General features: G+C 36.9%; 1 protein-coding gene across 1 annotated transcript in view; it reads left to right on the plus strand.

Moving 5' to 3' along the window:
* Hdx (highly divergent homeobox) overlaps window positions 1-22845 on the plus strand; it is a 112989-nt gene that overhangs the window by 16482 nt on the left and 73662 nt on the right. The window contains exon 3 of the mRNA XM_027432867.2: window positions 8253-8306. Coding sequence (XP_027288668.2) covers window positions 8253-8306 — 54 coding nt within the window. The remainder of the gene's footprint in view (window positions 1-8252; window positions 8307-22845) is intronic.

The raw sequence follows: 22845 nt of genomic DNA on the forward strand, positions 1-22845 counted from the left end.
GTATTCTCATGTTACATACCTTATAATTATAAAAAAGGGAAAACCCCAGAACTATTCCAATTAAGCATTGTGATTGTCAGGTTCAGCTAGTACCAGAACAATTGAAGGAAAGCTAAAACATTGATTTATGAATTTCTTACAATTGAGAGACAGTTATTGCCTAGTTGTTTCAGTTCATCAAATTGCATTTAATGAAATGCTAATTAATAAAAGTTCAATTTTCCTAACAAACATAAAATGAAACATATTTGGGTTGTCACTTCAATATACTAATAAATGATTTGAAAATTTTAAAAAAGTGTTTATCATGTATATAGAATTCTTTATAACTGTCATAGTTATGTTTCTGTTGTTATGACAAAGAATATGACCTAAACTACCTCAGGATAAAAGGAGTTATTTGGCTTGTACTTCTACATCACAATCCATCAATAAGTAAATTCAGGGCAGGAACTCAAGCAAAGACCTAGATGCAGCAACAGAAGCAGAGACCATGGAGGGATGATGCTTCCTGGCTTGCTCTTCCTGACTTGTTCAGTTTGATTTTTTATATATCCCAGGACCATATGTCCATTGATGGATGACCCACAATGAATTGGGCTCCTCCACATCAAACATTAATCAAGAAAATGTCCTATAGATTTGCCTAGAGGTTTGCCCCCAGGCCAGTCTTATGGAGGCATTTTCTCAGCTGAGATTCTCACTTCTCAGATGACTCTAGCTTGTGTCAAGTTGACAAAACTAATATAACTGACCCTTGTCAGATCAACACACACACACACACACACACACACACAAAACACATCACTGATAAATCATAAGCTTTTCTGTCTTGTCACCAAAATGTCATAGTACTATTAATAGCACAATATAAAACATACTACCTTTTGAAATTCCACAGTTTTCAAAACTACCAACAATTTAAAAGCCAAGTTCTCTTTGAAAACTCAGTGTCTCTTTATTTTTTCTCCATTTTTAATTTAAATTAGAAGCAAGATTTTTTTTACATATCAATACCAGTTCCCTCTCCCTCCCCTCCTCCCCTGTCCCCCACTAACACCCTACCTATCCCATACCCTTTCTGCTCCCCAAGGAGGGTGAGGCCTTCCATGAGGAGTCTTCAGAATCTGTCATATCCTTTGGGATAGGGCCTAGCCCCCCTCCCCCCGGCCCATAGGGGATACCCTAGCCATGCCTGCTTGCAGCTGGAGACAGGTGTACTGCTTGGGTGTGGTCAGGGTGGCATGAGGAAGGTTTAAGAGTGAAGGACACGCATGTGGGGTCTCTTCTACTTACCTTGCACCCTGCATACTGGCCAGGCAGTTCTGAGTGAGTAGCATCTTCCTGAATAAACTAACCTTATATCTATACCTGACTCCGTATTGCTGTTCCACCTTAATCCCCCTTGTGTCTAGGCTGAGGGAGTATCCCTCTATGTGGAATGGGCTCCCAAAGTCCATTCCTATGCTAGGGATAACTACTGATCTACTACAAAGAGGCCCCATAGATTTCTGAGGCCTCCTCACTGACACCCACGTTCATGGGGTCTGTATCAGTTCCATGCTGGTTCCCCAGCTATCAGTCCCCCTTGTTCAGGTCAGCTGTTTCTGTGGGTTTCACCAGCCTAGTATGGACCCTTTTGTTCACTCATTCTTCTCTGAAAGTGGATTCCAGTTCAGTTCAAGGTTTAGCTGTGGATGTCTGCTTCTACTTCCATCAGCTGCTGGATGAAGGCTCTAGGATGGCATATAAGGTAGTCATCAATCTCATTATCAGAGAAGGGCATTTAAGGTAGCCTTCTCCTCTGTTGCTTAGATTGTTAGTTGGTGTCGTCCTTGCAGATCTCCGGACATTTCCCTAGTGCCTGATTTCTCTTTAAACTTATAATGGTTCCCTCTCTTATGGTATCTCTTATGTTGCTATCCTCTATTCTTCCCCCAACTCAACCTTTCTGCTCCCCCATGTTTTCCGCACCCCTCCTCTTCTCCCCTTCTCATTCTCCTAGCTCCCTCTCCCCTGCCCCCATGCTCCCAATTTGCTCAGGAGATCTTGTCCCTTTCCTCTTCTCCAGTAGACCATGTGTGTCTCTCTTAGAATCCTCCTTGTTTCCTAGCTTCTCTGGCAATGTGGATTGTGGGTTGGCAATCCTTTGCTCTATGTGTAAAATCCATATATGAGTGATTACACACCACGTTTGTCTTTTTGTGACTGGGTTACCTCGCTCAGAATGGTTTCTTCTAGTTCCCTCCATTTGCCTGTGAGTTTCAAGTTTCCATTGTTTTTTTTTTCCTCTGAGTAGTACTCAATTGTGTAAATGTACCATATTTTCTCTATCCATTCTTCAGCTGAGGAGCATGTAGGTTACTTCCAGGTTCTGGCTACAACAAATAATGCTGCTATGGTCATAGTTAAATAGATTAGTCCTTGTTGTTTGATTGTGCTTTTTTTGGGTATATGCCTAAGAGTGGAATTGCTGGATCTTGTGGTAGACTGATTCCCATTTTCCTGAGGAATCGCCATACTCATTTCCAAAGTGGCTGTAATAATTGGCACTCCCACCAGCAATGGAGGAGTGTTCCCCTTTCTCTACATGCTCTTCAGCATAAGCTATCATTGGTGTTTTGGATTTTAGCCTTTCTGACTGGAGTAAGATAGTATCTCAGTGTTGTTTTGATTTGCATTTCCCTGATTTCCAAGGATGTTGAGCACTTTCTTAAGTGTCTTTCAGCCACTTTAGACTGCTCTATTGAGAATTCTCTATTTAGTTCTGTACCCTACTTTTAATTGGACTATTTGATGTTTTTGAAACTAGATTCTTGAGTTCTTTGTATATTTTGGAAATCGTTGAATATCTTTTCCCATTCTGCAGGCTGCCATTTTGTCTTGTTGACCATGTCCTTTGCCTTACAGAAGCTTCTCCATTTCAGGAGGTTCCATTTATTAATCTCAGTGTCCGTGCTACTGGTGTAATATTCAGGAAGCTGTCTCCTGTACCAATTTGTTCAAGGGTACCTCCCACTTTTCTTCTAAGAGGTTCACTGTGGCTGGATTTATGTTAAGATCTTTCATCCATTTGTACTTAAGTTTTATGCATGGCGATAGATATGGATCTATCTGCAGTCTTCAACATGCCTGCATCCAGTTATGTCAGCACCATTTGCTGAAGATGCTTTCTTTATTCCATTGTATCTTTAGCTTCTTTGTCAAAAATCAGGTGTTCAAAGGTATGTGGGTTAATATCAGGGTTTTCAATTCGATTCCATTGGTCTACCTGTCTATTTCGGTGCAAATACCAAGCTGATTTTAGGACTATAGCTCCGTAATAGGGCTTGAAGTCAGGAATGGTGATGCCTCTGGATGTTTCTTTATTGTACAGGGCTGTTTTGGCTATCCTGGGTTTTTTGTTTTTCCATATAAAATTGAGAATTTTTCCTACAATGTCTGTGAAGTATTGTTCTGGTATTTTGATGGGGATTGCATTGAATCTATAGATTGCTTTTGGCAAGACTGACATTTTTGCTATGTTCATTCTACTTATCCAAGAGCAAGGGAGATCAAGGTGTCATAACTGTTGATTCCTATACAATAAGAAAACAATCTAAATACGTTATTGCTCCAAGAAAGAAGGACAAATATATAGTCACAATCAAAGAAACACAAACCTAATATTTGGCAGTGTAAATCAAGTCCTGTAACTGAATGTCCTACATCTAGAATTCAGTTATGATCTTCTGGGCTCCATAACATCTGGGCAGTTCCACATCTCCAGTTCTGCCATTCACAAGGCAAGACAGCTCATTTCATAGGCTCAAGTTAGCTCCATTCTAACGTTGCTACTGCCTTTAGTAGTCATCTCATTGTACTGGCATTTCCCAAGTGCTGGGGTCTCCACATGCTGCACCTTGACCAATGAACTCTCAGCCTCAGGACTCCAACCCAGTTATTTCATTCCAAGCCCTGGCACTTCACCACGATACCTTCAATCCTCAGATTTCCTCTACAACTGAGGATTTAGTTGTCACCAATAGCCTCTCCTGACCATTCATAGTGTGAAGCCTCAGTGCTTTCCAGGGCTACTTCAAGTCTTCATAACCAGTTCCATGTTTGAGATTCTTACACATACTAAGTTTGGCTGCCAACATGAGATGCAGCCTTGTCCTCCTCTCGACCACAGTTTCTGTGTGCCGAACCTGAGGGAATACTTCCCCAAAAATTTACCCTCAATGATGCTGGTATCTTATTAATCATAGTTGATCTGTCAGCCAATGCCATCCAGGTCAATTGTCCCAGTAAAGCAGAGGTTTCATTGTAGTGGTTCTTATTTCTTGTTAATTAATCATAACTGATTTTTCAGCCCCAGCTGACGAAGTATCGTATATTTGTAACTTAAAATATTATTTGAATGGCCTGGATAAAGTCTTTGCAGGATTCTCAAAAAACTTCCCTCTAAAACATAACAAGCCAGACTTCCATTCTCTGCATATTTTTCAGCATTATCTTTCAAGTTACTATAGAGCAGCTTATTAAGCTCTGAGTGCTCTGAGTAATCAATGACTTTTCCAGCCCAGTGTCACAAATCAAATCACAATCCTCCCAAGAGTGACATGGTCTGGTCTGTCACAACAATACCCAGTAATAAAACACCATGCCCAAATCAACTTGGGAAGAAAAGGTTTATTTGACTTACACTTCTACATCACAATCCATCACTGAAGGAACTTTGGCCAGGAACACATTGAGCCTGAAGACAGGAACTGAAACAGAGACAATAGAGGAATGCTGCTAACTGACTTGCTCTCCAATGTTTGCTTTGTTATATCACTCAGGACAACCTGACCAGGAGTGGCATTGCTCACAGTGAGCTGGGCACTCCCACAGCAACTATTAATCAAGAAAATGCCCCACAGTATATATTCTCTGAAAGGAAATGATTCAAAAATCATTTTTAAAAATTCCTTAAGTAATCCATAAAAACTAATGGATTCTTATGAATGTACACCCATTAAAAGTAGTGTTTAATGTATAATTAATATATTGGTGTAAATCATCAGTTTCAAGTGTAATAATGATTTTACATGAAACATGTGTGTTACATTTGGGTTTAATATGCTCAACTACACACACAATATAATTCTCATTTATATCCAAGCAATTGTGTGTTTTTTAAATATATCTATTCTTAGCCATAAGACACAGATTTTGAGCAGAAGGTATTTCTTTGTATTAAACTTGTAATTCTTGGTTGGATTGAATGGATTGGCCTCTCTCTGAAATAGCTTTATGATGGTCATTAAACAAAGGCCTTTGTAATCTTCCAAGCATCCAATTATTTTCTGTCTCGTGTCTTTGAATATATGTATATTTTGCATTTCTCTTCTCCTTTCCTACTTTATCCTATCTTGGATTCAAGCCTGGATTACCTGTGTGGCAATTCATATAAAAGTTTATGTACTTTTCATATATACAAGCGGCACATTAAACTTCCTAATACACAAAAATATAGTTCTGCCACATGACAGGTGTGCCACAGAAATTTCAACAGCTCCATATTTTCTACAGAATTAGATTGAAGTGTATATAGCATTCCTCACTTCCACAAAGTGACTTCCACCTACGAGTTGAATTGACATTTCCTCTGACACAGGTATCCCTTTTTTTTTTTTTTGGTTTTTTGAGACAGGGATTCTCTGTGTAGCTTTGGAGCCTATCCTGACAGTCGCTCTGGAGACCAGGCTGGCCTTGAACTCACAGAGATCCGCCTGCCTCTACCTCCCGAGTGCTGGGATTAAAGGTGTGTGCCACCAATGCCTGGCCACAGGTATCCTTTTATGTCACCATGGTGATACTATTTTTTTTGTAATATCTCTTTTTATTTCTATCAATATTCTACTCAGTTTTTAAGGTTCAGCTGAGATACCAATCCACAAGTTGGTGTAATTTTGTCATACTTTGAACTCCTATTACTTTATTTATTGGACATCCATTATAACTCTCACTATAGTTTTCTTTGTATTAAAATCTTTCATGTACCTGCCTTATCTCTTCCTTTCAAATCATAGTTCTTGCCCTGCAGGAAATTAGGTTTTCACCTATCTTTTTATTTCCTGTAACGATCTCATATAGGAGAGATACCTGAAAGACATTTGAACAGAATTTAAATTGGATACCTTGGAAAGTTATATCTACTTATTTCAATAATGTTTAATTTGTCAAAAAGTTTTTGAAGTCTTTTACAATTGTTTTAAGAACCTGTGGGATTCTTTTAAATGCTTTTAGTGATGACAAATCGTCATTAAAATTTGATTTTGGAAAATAGAATTCATTCGGAGCCACATTTAGTGAATAGTATGAATGTTTAATCTAGGGTGTATTTCTTAGTTACAATAAAAGGTGTGTGAAGTAATGAGACAGAATCTCGGCATAAGAAGTGAACTGACATTTCCAAGTTTTCCAAATGCTTTCAACAATGACAACATTATTATAATGAGTTTAGAACATCTTAAAATTCCTAGTTTAAAATATACAGCCCTTGTGGAGCTTTGTAAGTTCTGAAATATTTATATGATCCACCTTGACTCCTTGTAAATTATTTCATAATTTTCTAAACCAGGCTGTTTATACAGAACATTTCATTTGAGTGCTATGTTTTATAGGTTCTAGTGAGTGAGAATCCTGCCTTCAATCTTGTACCAAACAAAAATCCCTGAAGTTAAATGAATGTTTATCTATATATAGTATTTTTCCATTTTTTTGCTTTTTGTTTTTCGAAACAGGGTTTCTCTGTATTGCTTTGGAGCCTGTCATGGCACTCACTTTGTAGACCAGGCTGGTCTCTGCCTTCCAAGTGCTGGGATTCAAGGCGTGCGCCACCAGTGCCCAGCTGTATTTTTCAATATCAAATTTTAAAAGTAAATCTAGCTTCTCTGAATTGTGCTAGAAATAAAAGGAATTAAAGAATACATTACAATAGACGTTAGTTGAATATAAAATTTTACTATCACCCAACTCTTTAGTAGTTGCTGTTTTAGAATTCTGTTTTATCCATAATTCTTTGTGATAGCCGACTTGTTTTCTAGAGGTTCTGTGTAGATTCTTTTGAATGATTCTCACTAATAGGCATATGTAAGGTGATAATTCAAAATAATTGGATATCTCTATTTGTGTGGAACATATAATGTGATTATTTTAGTTGATTTACTATACTTATTTAAAATTAAAAATCAATCATTCACACTCTGTCATGACCTTCAGGTTTCAGCTAATCACTATTTTATTGTACATTGAGTGAAAATATTTTACATTGAATAAAAATGCTTTTTACTATATTAAGCCAAGTTTACATGTCCATTATACAAAGAGTTGAAGTAAGTATATTTTTAGCTATGACCAATACTCTGTTCCATTTGTAAAAGTTAAAAATCTCTCAACATGTTTGTTGTTGGAGAAAATATTGGCAAGTATTTGCTAAGATATGAAATACTTGTAGACTATGGAAGATGTATTTGTCTGTCCATGATTGTAATATTGCAGAACTTCATTATCAACACTAATACTGGACCGTGACCCAAAAAGAACAAATTTTGCTGGACACATTCATATCTAAAAAGTCTTGATGTATAGATGATGTGGCTTAAAAGTTCACCTTTGTTACCTTTTAAAGTTAGGCATTCATTATACAAAAGTAGCATCCTTTAATTCAGTGGTCTTTTACAATCTACATTTTATCATTCTGTGATAAGGGTGGATAAAGGGTGGAAGGCATAGCAGAACAGATAACTAGTGAGGACACAATTTAGATAAACAGTGTTTCTAAGGTTCATATGAAGAGGGTGACTATAATAATATTTACATCAGTAAGTGTTAAGTGTTCAAAATAAATATATAATGTGTTTCATTTGTAGTGCTATCTTTTGCTTTGTGATGAACTATTTTAAAAGTTCTCCTTTCCACTTAATCCACACAACATTAAATTTTTAAAAATAATTTTATTTTCCATACACTTTCATATCCTCTACAGGACTTAACAAGTATTTATTTTTTAATTTCTGAGGAAATTTTACGCCATTTCTAATTGTTTCTGCAAGGAACGGCCCTTTAAATTGGTAAGGAAATAATGCCATTGATTTGGAATATATTCTGAATACAGATTTATATGTCTTCATCACATCATATACAATGTTTTTTAGTGTTTATCAGCATTGCAAGCAATGTTAATATATACCGTACTAAGATTTCATTTGTTGTTTTCACAGATTTCAGGAAACCTTACTGTGCCTTGGATTACAGGGTGTTCTAGGAAAAGAGCAGTAAGTAATCTTTGTTTTAAAGTAACAAATGAATTTCCTTTCATATTCTTAGTGGAGTATCATTGAAAAAAAAATTTTTTTTGGTTTTTCGAGACAAGGTTTCTCTGTGTAGCTTTGGAGCTTATTCTGGCACTCTCTCTGGAGACCAGGCTGGCCTCGAACTCACAGAGATCCTCCTTCCTCTGCCTCCAGAGTGCTGGGATTAAAGGCGTGCGCCACCAACGCCCTTCGAAAATATTTTTTTATGATTTTTTTATAGAACTTGTAAAACTGACCTTTGATAAAACTGAATTGTCTCAAAAGAGTGTATTTCTAACTCATAGTTAAAGGTGAGCATGTAATTATTTCACTAGACCCAAGATAAATGATAAATAGATGTTTATTGGGGAACAATTGCACAGAAAAATACAAAGAACAGTGGTGGGAGCATTTCTCTGCCCTTCCTACTGGATTGGCTGACCCATCAGAAAGAGCATGCAAAGGAAAGCCATGCCTCAACCTTCCCTCTTTCCACTTCCTTCTGCCTCAGACCACGCCCAAGGGAGGTGTGGCAACCGTTACAGGTTCACAGACTAGATGCCCACACATAGTGTTTAATCTGACAAAAACAGTCTTCATTAAAATACAGAAATCAATATACAGAGTATTCTGTGGTCAGTACTACTTTTGTTTATAAACAAATTTGTATTTTTATTTGCAATGTTTTTTTGCAATACAGTTTAAAAAAGAAAATGCTAACTAAAGATGAAAGAAAATGGATTTATAACTAAAGAAAACATTTAAAGCAAATCAAAATCTTAGTTTTCTACTATTTAGTTGATCATACAATTTAATCTTAAGGATATTAAATATTTCCTAATATGCTTTAGCACTTACTACAATTAAGTACTTAGAAAGAACATGTAACTAATATTTATAACTACTCTGGGTTTGGAACTGTAATATATAAATTCAGTAAGATTGTGTTTTCTTATGGACTCTCTGTAGGACCCATAAAACTGTATTTAATCAAGTACCCAGAATGCTTAATTGTAACAGGTATGTAGAAAACTATTAAGCCATGAAAAATAAATAAATGGGCATTTAGAAAGGTAACTTAAGTTACAAAATGGTTGATGGGTTTGAAGACAAATGAAATTAGAGCTAAGACTTCAGATTTGGTACAAGACCATCCAGATTCTTTATTTCTTTCTCTTGCCCATAAAGTAAGAGATTTCTGAAAAGTTGAAAGAAGGTGACATGATTATAGAATCCAGGGCATGGAAGAACCATACTGTCCCTACCCATAAGAGTTCTATAAATAAGTTTGGTAACTTGGCAAGGAAGATCAACTGGAAAGAAACTGGTACTGACAGTTTGCAATGAAGGAAGTGCTCACCTTTCTAACTGAGACAGAACTTTCCCTCTCTAAGAGACAGTCAGCTAGAATGCTAAAGGAGGATTCTACAACAAACAGGCTTGTCTGGGGAGCCTCTCTCTGTGTCTTATACACTACACAGTTTCGTATTCCACATATCAAACAAGGCTAATAATCAGCATCATCAAGAAGAAACAAGCCACAACAGGAAGCCTTTGAAATACGGTGAATCCATTTTCCTTTATACAGATATGGGTCTACTGAGTAGCATTAGTAGGAAAGGTAATCTCAAAAGTTTTTGAGTTTCCATCACTTTAGGCAGCACTAACAAGATTAGTAGAAGCATCAATGATGTCAGATCTCATGAAAATAACATCAAAGAACATAGAAATTAAAGAATTATGAAACTATAACTCTGTTAGGTTTCCAGAATTACAAGAACATGGTGGTTGCAGACATGCCTCAAGTCATGAAAAAGGTGAATTGAAGTCAACCTTGAGGCAGTGTCTGAGGTAAAGGTACAGCCTACTTAGGGAAAGCAAAGGGTGCTGTTTTTGAATGTTTTCTTAGGAAGGGGTTAAATGTTGTACCACAAAAAGCAGATCTTAAGTCAGTCGACGTCGACATTACCATATTAGGTTAAAATGCATTATGGTTCAGGGCTAAGGCAGATGTTTTCGAAGTTCCAAGTACATCTCCAGTTAAGGGGTGAATGGAAATTTTCACAGAACAAAGTTCCTAGATAATATATGACTTGTCAGTGTGACAATGGTTGGCCTGTTCTGGGCCTGGGCAGCAGGGAAACTGAGTGTATTCTTGGCCATGCTAAAACCCCTCTGTTTAGAACTTGGTTGCCTGGAAGGCTAGTTTCCAAAAGACTTCCCACTCATTGATGTGACAGAACTGTATAAACCACCAGAATTTCTATGCTAAATTTAAGGGGAGAAGTATCTATTAAAAAAAGATAAAACCGAAAGCCTTGGAAGATAATGGTCAAACGTCCAGGAAGCTGGTGGAAATTCCTTAGTGCACAAAGAAACAGGAATGTTGCGACATGAGTGATAAAAGGCAGTCTACTGACACAAACAAGGAGGTGAGTCAGACATGGTAATATCTGACAAACAAGTTAGAACACAAATGGTGAAAAACTTCAGTAAAAAGGTCCAGGTTGTATTAAAAAACAGCAGATGGGTGGTGGCAGGATAGCTCAGTCGGTAGAGTGCTTGCCATGCACTGAGCACTGGCTTCTATCCCCAGTACTTAATAAAATAATCTAAAGAAAGCATTAGACATTATCAGAGTGAAATAAATAAAAGTATAGTATTGAAAAATACATCTAACATAAACTCTTTGGTAATTGGCTCAGTATTGGCATGGAGGTGAAAAAATACATACTAAGTGAACTTGAGAGAAGTTAAGGCAACAAAGAAATGAAAAGAAAACTTTAGAAGAAAGAATGAAATTATTGAAGTGAATTTAAAATGTATCTTAATTATACCTCAATAAATCTTTAATATTCCATCCAGTTACTATTGCATGTGGGTATTTTAACATAGTTTAAAAACTAATATTTAAAAACCAAATCTCATGAAATTTACACACAGTTATAGTACATATAATAATGTAGCCTACAAAATGATATATGGAATAAGTATGAAGTACACATTGGATTTCAAAGATGTAGTGTGGTAAGCATGGCAAAACTATCTCAATTTTTATAATGATTGTGATAAATTGCATTAAAATACAACATGAGCTTATGGCTTAAAAGATTACATGTAAATGGGGTGTTTGTCTTCCTGGTAAAGCATTTGCCTAACATGCTCAAAGACCTATAGTCCATGTTTCATATCTTTGAATAGTTTAAATGGAGTGTTACACAAATAGGCAAAGCATACTTCCAGCACTTACAAATTTTTAGTTATTTTAAATAATTTTACTTTTAAAGGAAATTATTACACTTATGGTTTACAATATAATTTTTATAAACTTGTACATTGAAGAAAGCATATCCATCTTATGTATTTATCATTCTTGGTTTCGTTTGTTTCAGAGCTGTGAATAGATGTAAGAGCTTGCAAAGGCTATAAGCAAATGCTCTAATGACTAGAATAAGTCCTTTGCTTCTGTGGTGACAGCATCTGCAGTCTATTCTCTAAGTACATTCCCAATATGTAATACAATTTTGTAACTTTACATATTTAGATGATCTTGGGCCTGCAAGATGACTCAGCAGGTAAAGACACTTGCTGCCATGCTGAAGCATCTAAGTTTGATTCCTAGGTCCACATTGTGGAAGGAGAGAACCTACTCTTACAAGATGTTCACACAAAGTCTATGGCATGCCCAATCCTAACATACAAATTAACAGTTGTATTTGAAAATTTAAATGATCATTATTATTTATTCTTGCAATTGTAAGACTCCTTTCACATATGTATTTGTTTACTGGACAATACCCCGTAGCCCACTTGCCCTTTCTTCATCCCTGGTTATCATTTCTTTCCTTTTTATCCTCATACTGCATGTCTCTAAGCTCACGGATCCTTTCTTCTGCTTAAGACTGCAGGTTAAATGTTTTGTTAATTTTTAATTCTGTTATTACATGACTCAGCTCCTTAATTTCTAGTAACTAGAATCTAGTTGGTCCTTCTTCATCACATTCATCTTGTTAATATATTCCTTTTAGTCATGCATCATGTTCCGGTTTCAAATTCAATAGTCACCTATGACTTTTGTAATATATTGAGCTTCTTTGTCAGGTAATTCATATACTTCATTTTTTTAGGGTTCCTTACTGAAGATTCATTTTGTTAATTTGATTTTTATTCTTTTCCTTATTGCCATGTTTTTTATACATTTCAGCTTGTGTCTGCATTTGAAAAAATAGTCCTCTCCTCTTTACAGACCAACTTGTATGACCCATCTTTACCTGCAAACCTGACTAAAGATTCCAGGTGCTTGTTTTTAGCTTCCCCCTTTCATAGAACTGTTTCTCCAGAAGCAGATAACTTCTGTCTTCTGCTCTCTGTCTGTGTCACCTTGTCACAATATTTTTTCTAGGGGAGATGTGAATAAATGTCCATTTACCCTATATAGTGCACCACAAACAGAGAAAAATATTATTTCACTAAAGTCTAACTTGAGTATCGTGCTATGTCAGAAATATAGAAAAATGTGTTTGTGTTTTTCTTCAATGTCAGAAGTTATTAAACAAAAATAATTTTACAAGACTTTGGAGTTTCAGTGTCAGCTACTTGCCAGACAGTCCCAATTTCCTTGGTAACCCTCATGAAGGGAACATATGTTTTTTTATGTTCTAATATTATTTAGTAAGATTTATTTTCAGGTTGCACATTACACACCATAAAGCAAATGCATCTGTCTGTTTATCGGTCTATCTGTCTGTCTCCGTGTGTGTACGTGAGAATGTTTAAATGTTGCACAATGACTACAGTGTTCAAAGGGGCAAGGAATTTTGCAGAGCACTGAGAAGCTGATATTGAGAAACAAACGGAGATGTAAGAGTCTTTGTGCTGATAAGATAGTAAGCCAGAAGGGACCCGCAGGGAAGGAGTTTCTGATATGAGTCAGGCAGCTGCAAGTCACAGGTTTGAGGGGCAAACTGCTGATCTGAGTCTAGCTAGCTGCAGAGGTGAAAGGGCGGGGACACAGGGATGAATGGAAGGTATGTCCAGATGGCTGAACAAGAGGACGTGCAGACAGCATAAAGAGCTGCAACATTTTTAAGTGTATCCCACTTAGATTAAATTATTTTGACCTGTTTTGTAAACCAGCTTTAATATAAGGTAGTACCTTCCTGGGATAGCCCCCTTCTCTAAATTTAGGTGAGCAAGCAGAAGATTAAAAGACAAGACAATGAGGAGAGGGGAAGAATGCATGGCCTGAAATTTAGCCTCCCAGTCAGTCTTCTGGTTTTCTAGCCTCATAAGAGAATCTTGGTTTTGATGTTGCCTATAATGCAGGACAGCTACCTGCTGTGATAGGCAGTTTATAATAGTTTTGGGATTAGGATTTTGCTAATTATGAGGGACCCCTTGGAAGCTAAGAAGCCCCTCTCCTTCCAAAATGCTAATAGCATGTGGATAATATGGAACATATATTTAGAATTAGTGTAGATATTTAACTGGTGATCCATTGGCTAAGGTTAAGCCAGGTTAGTGCAAGAAGTCCAGAGGTTGTAAAATGATACCAGGTTGGAGGGACCCCCCACTCCTGAACTGAGTCCGAGGTAGCCATAGTATACACTGCTAGGTGGTTCATGTATTTTGATTATGATCCCATAGTCAGGAACATTATGAAAATGCTTAAGAACATAGCCTAATATCAGAGAAATAATGAGAAATGGTTTTTGAGGGGGGCAGGGCTGGGGAAAGCAGAGAGAGGAAGAAAAGAGAAGTATAGTTGTCTTTAGGGAAAGACATCTATATAGGGATATTTCAGTAGTTTGTAGAGAGTGGCTTGCATAGTTTGGAGTCAAAAATAGGAGGAGTTCTTGGAGACTGTCTGGAGTGTTAGGAGAAGCTGTGGATAATAAAACATAGATGTAAAGATGGAGGTCTAATGATCCGCCACCGTTTAGGTCTCTTGGATCCGGAGGTCAGTAACAGTAACCCGTGTGTCCATTCAAAAGTCAGGTATTGGAGTGAGAAAGAAGGCTTAACAGATAAGAGCACTGCCTTATCTTCCAACGAACAGAAGTTTGATTCCCAGGACTCATATGTGGCAGATCAAAGTCTGTAACCCCAGTTCTATTGCATATATTGCAGTTCTATTGCACACAGGCACCAGACACACATATGGTATACATGCAAGAAGACATTCATACAAATAAAAGTTATTCATTTTTTAAAAAACTGTTATTCTGATAAGCCTGCTTAACATGTGACTTTGCTGTTTCTCTTTAGAAGCTTTTTGATATCCTTTATTCTGTAAAATTAGTATTTTAATTATTGTGGTCCACAGGGAGTTTCTTTCTTGGTTCTGTGTACTTGGTGTTCTGGCTGCCTTTTGCACCTTGATAGGCATCTCTTTCCTCAAATTTGAGAAATTATCATTTGTGATTTTGTTGAAAAATATTCTTTGTGCCTTTGACCTGGTTTTCTTTTCTCCTTCCTCTAGTCCTATTATTCACAGATTTGGTGTTTTCATAGTGTCCCAGATTTCCTGGCTGTTTTGTTGCTGTCTTTTATTATTGTTATTACTTAGTGTTTTCTTTGACCGAAGTTTCCATTTCTTCTATCTTGTCTTCAGTGCTTGAGATTCTCATGTCCATCTCCACTCTGTGGGTGAGGCTTACCTGTGAAGTTTTTGTTGGACTTCCTGATTCTTTCGTTTCAAGTTTTATATCAGTTTGGCCTTTCTTCATTGATTCCTTTTGTTTAATTTTGTTTTCATATAGTGAATTGTTTTCATTATTTCACTCGACTGTATTTTTTCAGTCTTTATTCAGGCATTTGTTCGTGTCCTCTTTGAACTCATTGAACATGTTTATAATTGCTCTAAGTCCTTGTCTTGTGCATCAGCTACATTGCTTTTCTTAGGGATTATTAGGATTAGGGTACTGGTTTCGGGAGGATGCATATTGTCTTTGCTTTTCATGTTGTTTTATTTTTTGCATCAGATCTAAGCATCTGGAGTTAGGTGATTTTGTGGTGTTTTGTGGTTTGCTTATCTTCTCTCCCATTTGTTGTGTGGGTTATAGACTATCTGAATAATGCTAGGTTTTCAGGCTTGGGGACACTCTGGGGGCTGGGTGGAGCCTCCAGTAATCACACCATGGAGTGATGGATGGGGTGGCTTATTAGGCAGACAGATAGGGGCAGAGAAGGAGACGAGACTGGTTCTGGGGCTCTCTAATGATGATTCTGGGGCTCCACACAGTCCCAGAATCCACGGACTGGATCTGGGAGTTCCTACTTGGAGTTCTATTTCAGACTTCACTTCACACAGTCCCAGGTCTGCACCAATGGGTGGATGATTTTGAGGTTTTAGTTAATGCCTCGTGGAAGAGAAATGGAGCATGATGGCTTAGGGTAACCAGGGGTGCAAGGCAAGAAGGATGAAGAAGGCAGTTCTGAAGGTGTAGGAGAGGAAACTGGCTTGGGGTGGGGTGCTGGAAGGACATAAGCAGAAGGAGGGTCAGCCTAGTCAGCAGGGTCAAAGTAAGGGAAGGAGCCTCTTGGAATGAGGACATTTTTCCAAAACAACAGGTTTTCCATTCAGTAGCAGGATGTCGAAGGTGGTAAAAGATTGACAGAGAGAGAGTCAGTGGAAGAGAAGGAAGAAAGCCTGCATTAAGGAACTGCAGACAACTTGCAAAAGCTCTGTATGAAGTTCTCTGAATCTCTAAGGATGTTAAAATCAAAGGTACAACTTTCAGGCCACTGGACTATTGTTATCCATTTTGTTTGTCGCCATACAGTACACTCAAAGAAAATCAGTGTTTGATGTCTCCCGCAGGATAAAAAGCTTTGAGGTTATGCAAAAGGCAGCAAAATGGAGATTCCTTAGTTAGATGGGATTTGGTGGTACTCATTATGAAATCTGGTGAGTTAAACAGATCCAGAAGAAAGGGTGCAAAGGAAAAAAGTATCCCTGCATACCTCAGCTTCTTTTCTAGAATTGTCATCAGGCTACTGCCAGTTAATTATAAGTCCAGGCATTGGCGTCTCTGGACTGAACTGGTCTTTTTGTTGAGATAACAATTCCAAGGCTTGAGTAAACCCCTGACCTCTTAAGATTTCTGGAACAGATAGGCAGGGAATCCTGGAGCCTGCAAGGACTGCTGTTAGATGCAAAAACAGGACTGGAAAAAGTTCAGCAGCCCCACAGAGCAATCCACCTTAATAATAGCTGCCTCAGGTTTGGGCACCAAAATGTTAGATTTTAGGACAGAAGAGTACAGTTCAAGGGAGGCATAGAGTCATGGGGTTGCCCTTTAGGTGAAAGGTTCATTAGATCTGGTAGCACAGCTGGATCTAAAGCAAAGTGCCAGCTCACCTGAACAACAAAAGAAGTGTTCTTTTAAAGTTCCTTATGGAGTGGGAGATGGGGAAACATGCTGAACCACAAAGAAGTAGGCAGAGTTCCCTTGACATTACCAAATTAGGTCATTAAAGGCCCCACTGGTTCTGCTATTCGGTTGAACCAGGTGTTTGGAAAGTACTTAGCATACTTTTGGGTAAAATTTCAGATGGAGGCTTATCCGGAACAATTGACTTGGTTAATATGACCTATGGGCCTGGCTAGTACATGACCTGTAAGACTGGAGAATGGCCAGGCTTCTTGTGACCCAGGGCTAGAGGAGAGATGTGCATTCCTGTCCTGCTTGAAGCCTTCTCTTAAAGCCTTGTTATCTGGAAGACATTTTTTCTAAGACAGACAAGTTCCTGCCTATGTGAGGTGATAATACAATGTGGTAGTTTTAATTTATTAAAAGAACCAGAAAGACTGTGGTTTTGATTAGTATTTCTTTAATGATTAGTGATAGCTAGCTTTCTTTTTTGGCAGAATTGTGTTGTAGTTTGACTTTTATTTTTTTATTTTTTTTTTTTTACTGGGTGTATACCATGATCTCATCACCATGTTGGAGCAGAGACTGTCTTAGAAACCATGACAACTAATTGAGCTAAACAATGTAGTGATAGGTCTGTGGTAATATAATGGAGTTGTTATCATTCCTTAGATGAAGGAGGCAGGAGGAAGGGGGAGGGTCACAAGTCCTTCACTTTCGATTCTGTCCAGTATACCCTTCTACTACTCTCCCAGCTGCGAGTAACCTTGAGAGGCACTAGAGTATATAGGAAGTGGAAAGTTTGCTGAATGGAGGATTCTATGATTCATTTTATATGAAGTCTTCATCTACAATGAAACAAGACTCAGTAGTGATGCAGGTAATTGGGGGTCACTTAGGGTCTTTAAGTTACTCTTCACTCATATTCACCAGTAGATGTATTAGTTCACAAGGGTTGGACATTGCTAAACTCCTAAGTTTAATGTATTCTTGGTACCCTGCCTGAAGTAAATAGATATTTGTTTGCTTCTCCCTAGGTAAAGGATTATGCAACAATTGACTGGTCATTTGTTACCTTCTTTGAAAACTATCTTTTCAGACCACTTGCCCTTAAAATAAATGTATTTTTTGCTTTTGAGTTATTTGTGTTCCTTGATATTATCTGCATATTAATAATTTGTCATGTGTATAGTTTGCATATATTTACTCCAACCTTTTTATATTACCTCATCACTCAGTGATGTTTTCTTTCTTGTTGAGAGCTTTATTTTTATTTAACAGCGTTTTAAAACTATTTCTTTCGGTGCTAGTGCTTTTGAGGCAATAGTCCAAAGTATATGTCATGACAAATGTTCTGAAGCATTTCCATGTATCATTTTAATAGTTTCGCAGATTGTCTCATTCTAATCCTTGTAAAACAATATAGAGTAAGAGATAGGACAAGCATTTATGTTGATTTTGCAAATGAAGAAACCAAAGGCACAATGGCTAGGATCTTATATATTTTTTAAATGATTGAACTGAGTAAGAATCCAGGTTGTTTCTCATTTAGATTGCACAATCTTAATTGTTTTTCCTTGTAGTATAATCAGGGAAAGGGAAAAGCTACAGTCTGTTTTGGGCATGAGTCCCTGTGTCTGTTTTTCTTTTCTTTGTAGAAACACGTTTTGTTTTAATTTTTATTCCCTTAGGGTTTCCATAGTCTTGTATAAAAGAAAAATAGAATGAAGAAGGTGTTTAAGTGTCTGTTTCATTCAAGTTTGGAGGGATAAGGAAGTATACTCCTATATTGCCAACCTGAAAATAAATGATCATCTTCTTTTGCTCCTGGAATTCAGGACAAACCTGGAAGGAGCAGTCGATAACTGGAAGATCCACTTCGTGGCTACCTGTTTTACAGCCCTGTCTGACCATAAGAACCACTGACATATGTATGCTGGCATGGTGGGGTCTAGGGGCTTGTTAAAAATAGTGCAGGCTTATGCTCCAAGTGCTCTGATTCTCTAGGGGAAAACTTGAAAAGGATGTTCTTAACACCCATCCCATGTGATTCTTATGGATGATGCAATTTTGTGGAATACTCTCCTGACTCTACTGATTTGAGTATACTAATCAGAGTTCACTGGCTGGCATTAATTGAAGCAAAATAATCTTACTAAAAATTTAGGTGAGTTTTCTAAAAAGGACTCTGAAGCCTTCTTTAATTTATTTACAGTTTTAATGATGTTCTTTCTATTATTTTTCACTTCTACAGGTACACTGATATTTTCTTAAATTTTTTATTTTATATTATAGATGATTTACTCAGAAAATTAGTAAGGAAGAAGAAAATTTTAAAACTTGAAGTCATATTGAATGACATGCATCCCTAGTGAACTGAAACTTTAAAAAAATTACACCATTTCCAGACTTTTGAGAATCATAGGAAAGTGCTAATATGATTGCATATTTTAGATACTGCATTCATTTTGGTAGTTTTGAGACTGGGTCTCATGTAGCTCTCTGGATGGCTTCAGGCTCCCTGTAGCTGAGGATAACCTTGAACACCTGATCCTTTCTGCCTCCACCTGCCAAGTACTGGAATAATAGGTGTGTACCATTACACATTGCTTGGAATAATCTAAATCACCTGTGTAGCAGGTGATTCCTCTTCAGGCAAAGGGAGCAATGAAATAGTATCACACAGCTTCAATTATTAAAGTAAAATTTTCAATTTCTAGTTTCATTCTCTTTAAAGACTAGTGGTGCATGGGAGAGGAGCCTAGCCCTTCCCCAACAGACTACGTTGACTCCTCATGGGAGTCCTTACCCATGAGGAGAAGTGGACTAGGGGTGGGCTGGAGAGAGGCAAACGGAGGGGAGTGGGAGAGGCAAGGGGGGGGTCGTGAGAACTGTGGTTGGAATGTAAAATGAAATTTAAAAAAAGAATAGTAGTGCAAACGCAGTAAGTTCTTGCAGTCTATGGCACAGTGGGCTTGATATAATTGAAAATAATACTTTGTGTATCTCAAAGACTTCAGAGAGTATTTTGAACCTATTTACCATAAACAAATAGTAACATTTCCTAATCACCTCATAAATATGTACAAATATTATGTTCATAAAAAATCAAAGTAACTTAAAAAGTAAAAGAGTACTTAGTAAAATGATAGAAATAAGTTGTAAAGTGAATTTAATTTTTTAAAATATTTTAAATATGTATGAAAATGACAAAGAAAGCTACCACTTTGTAAATCTGACTTCAAAAGAAAAAAATCAACTCAGGAAACCTAGTTAACATAGTGAGTTTCAGGTGATCCAGGCCTGCACAATGAGACACTCACTGTCTCAAACAAACAAAAAGTAACAGTAATACTTTTTAAGGTTTATATCCTGACACCTGTATCCTCTGTTTCTAGAGGCATATTAAACAGTTTGTCTCACAAAAATTTGTTTTGTGTTTCTTCTTAGTTTCCTGTGAAACTAATTTTAAATCAGTAGTTTTAATTTGAGATACAGAGCAAAAATGTCCTGATTTTATAATGTAAGTCCAACCTTTAAAATAGAATTATAAAATTCTTACAAAAGCACAGTAATGGGAGAGAACAGATTACTAGAATTTTGTTTAGTTTTCTTTGTATCGATTTTGGTGTAGTCATCTCATAAATTGAGGTTATAAAATGGAAGATATGTCAACTTAAAAGTATATCTACAACAGGGGTGGAGAAAAATAAATATCTGCAATGTGGGGTAGAGAGACAGCTTAGCGGTTAAGAGCACTTGCTGCTTTTGCAGAGAACCTGTGTTTAGTTCCCAACATAAATGTTGGGCATTCACAACTGTCTATAACTCCAGTTCCAGGGGACTTGATGCCCTTTGACTTCCGTCCACCTGTAAGCATGCAGTGCACATAAATTCTTACAGGTACACACACACACACACACACACACACACACACACACACACACACACACACACACACACAAATAAAAATAATAAATACTTTTTGAAAGTCTACTATCAGAAACACCATTGTATGTGCCTACCTCATATCTAAGTCTTGACCCAACTGCAATTCTTTAGAGAGAAGCTTCCTTTTATGGTCCTTACTTTTTTCCTTATTTAAATTTCTTCATAGTATTAAAATTAACTAATAATACCACATTAATCAGTTTTCCTTACTCCTTTATCTCAACTTAAGTGAGATTCCTATTTTGGCCTATTTTTCATTGCTTTACTAATCATTTCTAGAACAAGTTACATTTTGCTTTGAGTCACCAGCCATATGACAGACTTACTTTGCAGACCTGAAATGGACCCTGAAACGGTTTTAAATGAGTTACTTGGGAGCTTCAGAGATTGCTCAATGCTGAAAAGCACTAGCTGTTCTTTGAGGATCTGGACTTGTTTCCCTGCACCAATGATGGAGGCTTTAAAAATTTAAAAATGAGATAGAATGGGGTCACTTGAACATGAAATTCACAAATTCAGAGGAAGATATGGTTTGAGGTTAATATTATGGGCTTTGTAGATGTAAAGTAAATCTTCAAAGCTAAGAATAGTTTTTACATTAATAATTTAACCTCCCATAACTGTACAAATCTGAATCAATACATAGTATTACAGTATTAAATGATGTGACAGATCTATATGATCTCCCACGGGAGGCCTCACCCTCTCTGAGGAGTGGTAGGGGAGTGGGATGGGGAGATGGTGGGGGGAGTGGGAGGACAGGAGGGAGAGGGAACTGGGATGGGTATGTAAAATAAGATTGTTTTTAATTTAAATAAAATTAATTAAAAATAATAAAATAAAATAAATTTCAAGAAATTGTTATATATTAAATGTTTATTATATGTGTTATTGAGTATATTTTAGAATAATCAACTAAAATTTTTGGATTACAGGGCACTATTTTATATAAAATTGATTTCATGAGAAAAAAATACATTCTTATAAAAGATTAATACTATTACCTAACACTTTAAATATATATATTTAAAAATATATATAAATATGTGTGTGTGTTGGCCCTGATAAATAGTTCCAAGTAGGAACTATTTGGAAAATCATATAGAAGAATATCCTACTTATATAGAAATTATCAGAAAATAGAAGAGTGTCATAAATCGTGTAGCCTCAAGTGGCATTGAAACAGTCTTTAAACTGAGTCTGTGGCATGTGACAACAGTATCATTTCCAACAATGAAATGTGGAATTTCTCTGATCATTGCAAAATCTTTAAAAAGTCTAAAAGATTATTTTAATTTACCAAAGTCACAATTGAGACAGAATTTTTGCCAGCTTTTCAGTTTGGGGGCACATTTTGAAAAGTTGTAAACTTTTGTATACAATCCCATCTAAAATAACCGGAAAAAAAATAAAGTGGCAGTCAGGTATGTAGATTTTAAATGATGTAAAACAAAGATTTTAGAACCTTAGAAAAAATAAGTTGTTCCAGCTATGTGTACTCATAATTCAAAAGTTGAATGACTAAATTTAATAAGAATTGAGCTGTCCTAAAAATTAGAGATACTTGACAATGATCTTACTGGTCAAGCTCTTAATCTCTTTGGAATGTTCTTTATAAATAAAACATTGAATGAATTTTGCTTTATTCTGTTCATATTTAGCCAAATATGGAGCAGATTTTAAATCAATGAATATATTTACAGTAAAGTTGTTATCTAATATATATGTATGCATACATATATACATGCAAACACGCACTGATTTTTCCTTTTTAAATTTAAATAAGAAACAAGCTTGTTTTACATGTCAATCCCAGTTCCCTCCCACTCCACTCCTCCCTGCCCCCCACTAACCCCATATCCCAGCCCCTATGTGCTCCCCAGGGACTGTGAGGCCTTCCATGGGGGAATCTTTAAAGTCTGTCATATCATTTGGAGCTGGGCCTAGGCCTTCCCCGTGTGTCCAGGCTCAGGGAGTTTCCCTTATGTGAAATTGGCTCCCAAAGTCCATTCATATACTAGAGATAAATACTGATCCACTACCAGAGGCACCATAGATTTCTCAGACCTCCTAACTGACACCCACTTTCAGGGGGGCTGGATCATTCCTATGCTGGTTTCCCAGCTATCAGTCTGGGGACCTTGAGCTCCCATTTGTTCAGGTCAACTGTTTCTGTGGTTTCTCCAGCCTCATCT

Source organism: Cricetulus griseus, chromosome X, assembly GCF_003668045.3.
Source record: "Cricetulus griseus strain 17A/GY chromosome X, alternate assembly CriGri-PICRH-1.0, whole genome shotgun sequence".
In the NCBI taxonomy this organism is placed as follows: Eukaryota; Metazoa; Chordata; class Mammalia; order Rodentia; family Cricetidae; genus Cricetulus; species Cricetulus griseus.